This window comes from Castanea sativa, chromosome 6, assembly GCF_040712315.1.
Source record: "Castanea sativa cultivar Marrone di Chiusa Pesio chromosome 6, ASM4071231v1".
In the NCBI taxonomy this organism is placed as follows: Eukaryota; Viridiplantae; Streptophyta; class Magnoliopsida; order Fagales; family Fagaceae; genus Castanea; species Castanea sativa.
In genome coordinates this window covers 26,379,961-26,389,903 of record NC_134018.1, presented here as the reverse complement: position 1 = coordinate 26,389,903, position 9,943 = coordinate 26,379,961, and the positions used below count along the sequence as shown (strand labels likewise).

At 34.0% G+C, this 9,943-nt stretch overlaps 1 protein-coding gene across 2 annotated transcripts; it reads right to left on the bottom strand.

Annotated features, from left to right (window-relative positions):
- Window positions 1–233: 233 nt before the first annotated feature.
- Window positions 234–8,767, bottom strand: LOC142641496 (cold-responsive protein kinase 1-like). 2 transcript variants are annotated; one of them, XM_075815933.1, is made up of 7 exons: window positions 8,582–8,767; window positions 6,271–6,387; window positions 5,221–5,336; window positions 4,885–5,095; window positions 4,567–4,804; window positions 2,987–3,137; window positions 234–740 (listed from the first exon to the last, which is right to left on the bottom strand). In XM_075815933.1, exons 2-7 carry the CDS (start codon window positions 6,341–6,343, stop codon window positions 342–344), a joined length of 1,188 nt encoding a protein of 395 aa, XP_075672048.1. In that variant the 5' UTR covers window positions 6,344–6,387; window positions 8,582–8,767; the 3' UTR covers window positions 234–341. The 2 variants fall into 2 exon arrangements, with proteins under 2 accessions (XP_075672048.1, XP_075672049.1); XM_075815934.1 differs by having other exon boundaries at window positions 6,271–6,419; window positions 8,582–8,679.
- Between the last annotated feature and the right edge of the window lie 1,176 nt (window positions 8,768–9,943).

Genomic DNA, 9,943 nt, shown 5'->3' with positions numbered 1-9,943 from the left:
TACAATCTTCATGTTTTCAATATTATTACTTGTCTTGTTTATTCAACATACTTCGTGATATTTTAGAAAGCATTTAGAACTATCCAATTACAAGTAAAATGCGTTTTGTCAAAGAATATGCCAACACATGAAACATATGACCCTACCAATTTATTTTTGAAAATATTTACACCATAGAGTCCCACAGAAAACAATATTGAGTTGTTGTTTAGTTAGCACTATAGATTCTTAGTAGTTCTTTCATTCATTTTGAAATAAATATTTTATTGTTTTTTTTTTTGGGTCAAAACAAATCAAGAAAAGAACATTGAAACAATAAATAATAAAATTGTGTACTCTAATTAATTGGTTCGGTCATATATTGAGTTGAAGGTCATGGTAGCAACTGAGGTAATGTTTTCTGATGATGAAGAGGAATTATACAGCTTTCCTAAGCCTGAAGATGCTGTGTCAGTCGAATTCTTCATTTCAGCCTTATATTTCTGGCCTCTATCAGCTTTAGCTATTGGATGCATGAGATCAGAAAGCAGGCCTGGTTTTGTTATCTCCTTGTCATTTACATGTATTTCACCCAGTAGCATACCGACAACAGTGGACATAGATGGTCGAAGTTTTGGCATGTCTTGGGTGCAAAGAAGACCAATTTTAAGAAATCTGCAAGCCTCCTCAACATTGAAATCATCATTCAGTAATGCATCCACCAATCTCAGCAGTTCTCCCTTCTCAAACATCCTCCATGCCTGCAAAACAGTTGTATCTCATTAATAAGTTTGTCAAAATTCTAACTTTGCTTCCAGATAACAAAAATGAGGAATGTATATATTTTTATTTTTCTCACAGCCATGACTATTCATTATGCAATTTAATTGGAGAAAAAAAGAGACAAAATCATTAAGCTATTTATTTGGACAATGTTGTTGAAACCCTGAGAGATTCCTCTAGGAAGAAGGCATAGACTTTTGCAGGGAACTAGAGATTGCAGGTCTTCAAAGTACAATAATACTTCCAAGAGTATTAATTTATAATCATTGAAAAAAAGGAGTAATAATGCTTATTCTATGCATATTTTTTTTCTGATTTTTCTTTTCCTCTATTTATGTACCCCCCCCCCCCCCCCCCCCCCCCCCCCTCTCTCAATTTAATTACAGAACAGAGTTCTAAAATAGGACTTAAAAAGATATGAAACCAATTAAGCCCTTGGTTTCCCTTTCTCACTTAGGAACAAAATTGCTGTTCTGGATTCATTCTCCTCATCATGACAGAATGTGCCAACACTTGGTAATGATGATCTCCCATTTTCTGTTTAAAACTTTAACTGATATCAATTGAAAAACCAACACCCCCATTTGGATGGTGGATGAAAGAAAAAAAAGTCAAGAAACCGATATAATGAGACATAAAATCAGATGATGAACTACCAAAAAAAAAAAAAGTTGACTCAGGCCACTTGAGGCCAGTGAATCAGTTCTTATACACACAACATATACTGGAAGTTGATGTGCTGTTTTGACATGTTTATAACTTTATATTTCATCCTTTTCGTTACAGTAAATGAAACATGCATATGGTCCATATTCCAAGTGAAATCTCAACTCTTGTAAGTTTTGTGTTAGGAAGCCTGGTCATAAAGGGCATATCCATGCTGAACAGGTAAGCTAGTCTTTCCTAATGTTTGATTTGACTCATTTTTCTTTTACCTTTTGAATGAGAAACTTCAATTAAGAATTCTGAAGTAAATTGATATAAGGCATAGCATATTAAAGTATGGAAGAATGGATTCTGAAATGAGAATGATTTGGTTACAGGAATTTGGTTCCATAAGAAACGATGAAGGCTAGTATACTTTAAAACGCTTAGGAAGTTTGGCAATTGATGGGAAGAATGTGGCTTTCCAGCTAGCTGATTGTGAAAATTCTAAATCTTAAGAAAGTAACTGCAGTCCATCAAAATGGATGTTATGGGTTCATGTTTGGTGTTCCAAAGATTTAACTAAATAATAAAAATAAATATGCAGAAAAAAGATGAAATATTTTTATATTTTATTCTGAAATTAAAATGACAACACTAAAGAGAGTAAATATAGGGATGAACCTTAAAGTTAACAGTGAGGCTTTCAGCTAAAAGCAGCTTCTAGGCAAGCTTGATTGAGTCGTCTAGAACAAAAAGACAAATGGGGTAATCATGGACAAAAGTCTTGAAGAGAGCTCGTAAGTAAAAATATTTCCATACTCTAGTTTTGGAAAATCTGTTATAGTGACTCAAAAGGATGTGGAGTGCTTTCCAACCCTTTGGACTTCCTTAAATGAAAAGATTATATAATAACTTTGTTAGAATAATGGTTAAATGATTAAATTCACAATTTCCCAACAACATAAGATTTTGGGACAATTGAATATTTATTATGGTATTCGAGGAGGAGGTTTTGAGTTCAAACTATATCTCCACGCGACCTCCCATTTAAAAAGCTAAAAATTTCACATGACAGCCTCACTTATTAAGGGCTTAAACTTTCAGGACAATTAGGAATTTATCAATCTCCATCTCCATCTGGGACTTCTACACCTAGGTAAAATTCAACACATGATCTTAAAACATCCACAGGTAAGTGGATGGAGTGGGCTCTCAGTCCTCAAGATGGCATAGAAGTCCTACATAGAGGTATTATATAATCTAAGATGTCTAGGCACCTCTGTTTAGAAGATCTTGTCGGTGAAGATTATATATCTAAATATATAATCCTAAACTCAACACAAAATCAATAAAACATCCACATATAAAGTTGACCGAGTGGGTCTTCAGTCCTCTCAGTCCTCAGTCCTCACTCTTATTAGATGTTTTACTTTAGAAGTCATGCATGTATGCATGCAAAAGACTACTTTTTAAAATAAAATAAAATAACAGCTTACCACTTATCATGCCTATCAATTTATCCTTTTAAGACTCTATTATACTGGAAATAATTGGAGGAAAAACTCAAAGTCCTTACTTTTTCAAGAAGATATTGTTCTTCAGCAGGTAACCGCCTGTTTGTGTTACACCTCCCAGTAACAATTTCTAAGAGCAGAACACCAAAACTATAAATATCAGCTTTCCTTGTCACTTGACCTCGTATCGCATATTCAGGTGCCAGATAACCTCTACAGAAACCAAACAAAGGCACTTGAATGTTTGAACATAATCTACAGAAAATTGATAAATTTGGGGAAAAACAACTAAAAAAATCCACAAAGGAAAACAAAGAGTTTCCATATTGTTAGCAATTACATGTGTGACAGCTGTACAAATAAAAAACCTTTTATCTCATACAATATAGATATGTTTTGGCATTGCCCAATTTAAAATAAAAAAAAAATCATATATCATGTCGTATTATCCTGCCTTTGGTTTAATAAATAAACCATTATCCCACTTGATTGTGACTCTCAATTCCATTTGAAACAAATTTTCTCTCATATGATATCTTTGGGTAACCAAAATTACTTTTTCATGTAGCATGTCTGATTATTCCGCCTTCAGTATAAATAATAAAATAAAATAAAATAAAATTTATCTCACGTAATTGTAATTCTATTGATTTCACTGGAAACAATTTTTATCTCGTCTTTGTGTTAACCAAAATTATTTGATATTAAAAAAAATGAAAACAGACTTAGTCAACTGACACATCTAAGCCAAAGAGGCCATCAGTATAACTTCATGTGCCAAAAGATCCAAAGTAATCTTTAAACCTCAGTTTGGAGGCCAAATGGAGGTAGCCTTGAACAGGGCAAGGCAGAAATAATATATATATATATATATATATATATATATATATATATATATATATATTTTCCGGCCAGAAGAAGATATATTAGATGATAGGCCCAAAAAAAAGGAGATAGTAAGCATAAAATCCTAAAAATGATAAGACTGGGATTGTTATGGTAGTTCAGTCTGTTGATGGGACATGCTAGATCTACTATGTGAAAACATCCTGCCTTTCAACTCCTAATGACAGCACATGGAAAAACTTATGCTATGTTTGGATGTTGGGGGATGGAGGGGGAGTAGAGTAGAGGGAGGGAGAGTAATTTAATTACCTTGTTTGGATGTTTTTTAAGGAAGGAAGGAAGGGGAGGGATTTGAAGGGGTTTGAACTCCTTCTAACCCCTCGTTTTTAATTCCCCTAAATTGGAGAGATTTGGAAGGAGAGTGGAGCATTAAAATGCTTGACCAAATGAATTATCAAATTTACCCTTACCATATTAACAAAATTACAAATGAAAAGACTAATTATTCCCCTTTTCCTTACTTAATTTTAAAAACATCCAAACAAGGTGGAGGATAACCATTCTCCTCTACTCTCCTTCCCTCTACTCCTCTCTGCTCTCCTCTCTCTCAAAACTTCCAAACATGGCATTAGTCTACACCAGACCTTATTATAGGACAACCACCCAAACAATGTCTATACACTAAACATCTACAACCCAATTCAAGCAGCCTAGAATCATAGTTCCCTTGGCACGATATCATGCTGAAGATTATATACACAATTTAAGATGATAGAAATTGAATTTACAAACTTACACTGTTCCAGCAACGCGCGTACTAACATGGGTCAGGTTAGGTGGAATGAACTTTGCAAGGCCAAAATCTGAAATTTTGGGCATTAAGTCCTTATCAAGGAGAATATTGCTTGCTTTGATGTCTCTATGAATAATATGTGGGCGGATGTCTTCATGAAGGTATGCAAGCCCCCGGGCAACACCAATGCATATTTTACACCGTGTTTGCCAATTAAAATGGATGCTACTGTGGCCTCTACCTAAAAAGTAGAAAGGGGTTCTAAGATTAGTCATTACCTGGAGATTTAATGGATTCCAATGAAAGATAGATTTGAATTACCAAGAAGTGTTTGTGCAAGGCTATTATTCTCGAGATAGCCATATACCAATATCCTATGGTTTCCTTCCACACAGCAACCATACAACTTAACCAGGTTATCATGCTCTACTTCTGAGATCACCTTTATTTCTGTCAAAAATTCCCGCGCCCCTTGCCTTGAGTCACTTGACAATACCTTTAGAGCAGCCACAGTGCCATCTTTTAGTGTTCCCTACTCATTTATAAGAATTTTGGAAAAGGAAATCAACCATTAAAAGCATAAATAACATAGTAAATTGGTATGACCAGGTATATTCCTTTAAACAACATCGATAATCATATAAAATGTGCAGTCACCTTATAGACAGAACCAAAACCTCCCTCCCCAATTTTATTTGCTGGACTAAAATCTTCAGTGGCAACCCGCAATTCCTTGTAACTGTACAGATTAATATTCTTGATGTCTGAAAGCCCTATAGACATATGAACCAATTAGAAGTTTTGGCATAGAAAAGAATTTCCAAATATATACACAAAGAATAAGTAGGATGTCAAATTGCGTGTCTGTTTTGCATGAATTTGTGCTCATGCACCAGAGAACACATGAGATAGTCAAAGACATGGTATAAGAAATTTAGATAGTTTAAAATTCAGAAGATCTTGCTTAATTTATCCTAGAAAAAAACTGACATGACTGGAACCAAAGACCAACTATCAAAGCCAGCTGAGCGGCAGGTGAGTTTAACAAATTACAAAAATATTTATCTTAAAAAACATATGTTAGGGGCTACCTAAGGCATAAAACTATAATAATTCAAACAAATGTAATCCTCTCTGTACATAATCCTGGAAATATTTGAGGTAAAAGTCAAAACTGCTGTTCCATACCCTATTTTAGAGCCAAAGTCAAGCTCCAACAAGCAAAGCAGTCCATCTGACAAAAAAGAATGAAAATCCATTTTGTCTGGTTATATGATCTTGGTGGGAGGTCAGAGATTGTCAAGATGTTAGAAAGAGGTCTACTATACACAAACAACTGGAGAACAACTATTGAGCATCTGAACAGTGAGTCGCTATGGTAGCCTTTGAGTTGTTTTAGACTGTAAACAGGTTTAGAAATCAAAGTGAAACTTATAAGAAGAGAGCCTCTACCAGAGCACAAAATATTACTCCTTGGGATTTTAAAAATCTACTTTATGAATTTAAGATAAGTCTTACACTATATCATGGTAGAGAGCAGCAAATATAATAACTGGAATTTTGTCCAAGTAACCAACATTGGCACAGACCATATCTGGATAGAAACCAGTCGATCAAGTATATGTACAAGTTAGCCATGTATAAATGGCTTTCTCAGCTGATAAATTGATTATAGGAACAAAAGAATAAAATTATTAAAATGTGTACCTTCATCAGCTTCGAACGTTTGTTTAGCTGAGGAAGCTTTTTTTTTTGTAAAACAGAAAGAGAAACAAGTCATCACAAACTGCTTACGTCTATCAATACCTCCAATCAATCAAACCCCTGCCATGTCAAATAAACCATTGAACATAAACCTGCCATCATGTAACTGTTTACTACCAAAATCTTGGTAAGGAATATTTCTGCTACGAGGAAGGAAAAATGGGGATTGCAAAAGTCATTTGCTACATAAACAAGAGCCCTAAGCAAGGACTAGAGTTATGAAATGTCTAAAATACATGGTTCTTTAATCAGCATATACTTTTTTAATGAATAAAAATAGGGATGTTGCCTAAGGCATTCATCAAATCATACAAAGAAAGTAACACAGACTGTTTGTAATGTGAATAGGACATTCAGCACCATCAATAGTCCTGCTATTCCTTTTAATGTGTATATCTATCTAGCAAAAAGAATTATAAAATTGGCTGCCCACAACATTGCAAATAGCCACTTCCTAACGACAGTCTACTTGTTCAAGAATGTTGGGGTTTACATGCACATATATTTATCTAAACATATTATCCTTTAACCTATAGCCTCATCATCATGTCTGTTCTCAACCAATATTTACTACAAAAGAAAAACATATATATCAGCATGGAGGATGATGTACAAGGAGATGTCAAGTATAAACCACTGAGAACCTTATGGTTTATTTTTTGGAACTGAATATGTTCAGAGCACAAGTAAGCTATATCCAAAATCCACTTAAGAATCACCCTTTCTAGGAATTTGGAATCTATTTTATCCATCCAGTAGTCTTTGAGTTAAATACTTCAAACACATTGGAAGCTAACATTTTGTACTAATACAGGATATGCATTTTACAAATATATTAGCAATACGGTCTGCAAGCTCATTCAACCACATGCTCAACACTAATGTCTTTGATTATTATACATTACAAGCCCAGTTTATGCACCACCGCCAAAAGCCGCTCCAACAAATCACTCACCCCACAGATCATCCACATGCTCAACACTAATGTCTTTGATTATTATACATTACAAGCCCAGTTTATGCACCACCGCCAAAAGCCGCTCCAACAAATCACTCACCCCACAGATCATCAGAAATCAGACCCACGCCAAAATCAAACCCAAAATTCATTCTTCCCAACTCAGACCCACAACAAAATCAAACGCAAAAAACATTTTTTCCATCTTTTTTTTACACTTCTTCCCAACTCAGACCCATGAAAAATCAAACCAATAACCGTCGTCTACCCAGATCCACCACTCATGCAAATTCTCCAATTACAACCCAAAGTAACTTCTACAAACAAACGCATATTTGGGAGTGCCTTAAGGGAAAAGGTAAGAAACCCTCAAACATCCTGCAGAACAGAGATCAATATACCGAATTCCCTTTCCCAACACAGCCATGAGACACAAAGAGATACAGTTTTTGGAAAACATGGTGTGAGCTATGGAACAAGTTCACATTACAATCCTTACATGTATAATTGCAAAGGCACCCCATTCCATGTGAACTTAAAAAAAAATTATCAAAAGTCCATGTAAACAAACAATTGAAATTAATACCCAAACCCACAGTATGATTTTCACTAAAAAATTATGAATTTTAAACCATAGACTTCAAATAGTCCTATCCAGATGGTGGACAAGGTTGTCATATTATAGCATACAAGAACAGCTTAATCTATAATTAGACCAATTAATAATAAATACAACCATGATGATGAAGAACAATTGTAAATATTAAACAACCATGGGATTTTTTATCACATTATTTGAGCTTTTTTTTTTTTTTTTTTTTTGGGGGGGGGGGGGTGACCAAAACTCAGAAATTGAACTCGGTTTTGCTCTACTTCAACCATAAACTGTTCCTTTCCTCACACTTACAAAACCAGCATACTAAATGTAATCTGAGCTATGAAACACCCATAATTGCTTCTCAAGTTGCATGAGCAACCTCTTAAGACTACAATTAGTTAGATACCCAATTGACATAGAGAATTTAGATGTCACAATTTAAAGAAGCACAGAACACAACATAGGAATGAAGGTAATATAGTATCAAGAAACTAATTACCTAGTTTGGTTGTTGAGAAAAATGAAGAAAAACCCCAAAATATAAAATCTTTGACTTAAGCTATTGATTTTATGCAAAGAAAACAACAAAAAAGAGAAGACCCAGAATTTGATCTTTTATATAATAGTCTTAGAGAAAGCAAACAGACAAAATAGCACCAGATATGAAGATTGAAGATTGAAGATTGAAGAAGCTTTACCGTGAAAAAAAAAGCAAGAGAGAGAATTCCGGGTTTGGTGAAAAGGCTTGGTTTTACTTTTCAAACGTACCATAAGTTTGTGACACTATTATTTCTTTCTTTCAAGCAAGAGTTCAATGCTATGCTATTCTTATTCTGGTGTTGTAAAACTAAAATAACACACGATTCTGTAAGGAACCAACTCAAAGTGGAATCAATTGTAATAATAATATCATCATATCATTGTCTCGTTCATTGTAGTATTAAATTTATACAATGCGTTGTCTGTTTGACCCAGAAATTTTTTTTATTAAAAAAAAAAAGTCCAACGATTTATGATGTCATGTTTTTTTGCTTTTCTCTTTTTGTATACCGTTTGGATAGCAGCAATGCAACGGGCTCCACGCGGGACGACTTTTAGTAAACGAAAAGATCGATCAATTAAAATTTCCTCACACCCTCTCATCATCAAAACGAAACTAGTGTAAAATAAATCACTATACGTTGTATCTCGGAAAGGCATTTTGAGCTACAATTTTCTCCAATCTTGAAATTTATGAGTTCTTAACAAAGTAAGGTAATTCAAAGTTTTCCTATAATTTTGAACTTGGATTTTTAAGCATCCGAGTTTTTAGTTCAAATTTTATGAATGAAGATGTCATTTTACAAATTATAATTGAGTCATGTTAACAGGTGTACTTAAGAAAATTGTTAATTAATTATTTTAGAAATATTTAGACACAATTTTTATTGAAAATATAAAAAAGAGCCAAAAAAAAAATATTTTTTTTTTATATTTTCCTATAAAAGTTTCTAAAAATGTATTCTAGCTAATACTCTTAAGAACATCTTTTAATTTTCCCATCATAATTATCTAATATTATTATTGTCATATCACCCATACTTATTACTCTTTCTACCATCAAGTCATCATCTCGACCATCATTGCCACTAAAATTAATCATATACGTGTAGTACTTGCTCATCCAATTGACCCTATTTAACCTAATGGGTTTTGATGGGTAACCAAAAAATGAGTCATCATCCATAAGAGTTGTCTAAGAGAGAATGAAGAAGATGGATCCAAGAGAGAAGATAAGCTCGTCTAAAGGAAAACAAATCGTCTAAGGAAAAAGCTCATAGATGAAGGATAAACACTTAGCAAATTCCGAGCACTCCTACCAACCAAGAAGTCAGATACAAGATGATCAACTATTTTGAGATGTGAGCTGAATTCTCCGAAATTGACTCCACTCTCCCCACTAAGTGCACACATCTCCTAGGATGGTAGTGGCACCTAACAAGTAAACACATTCCAAGTTCTCTATATAAAGGACTAGTACACTCTAATAGTCCGTTTTTCTCTTTTCAGATAGTTGATTC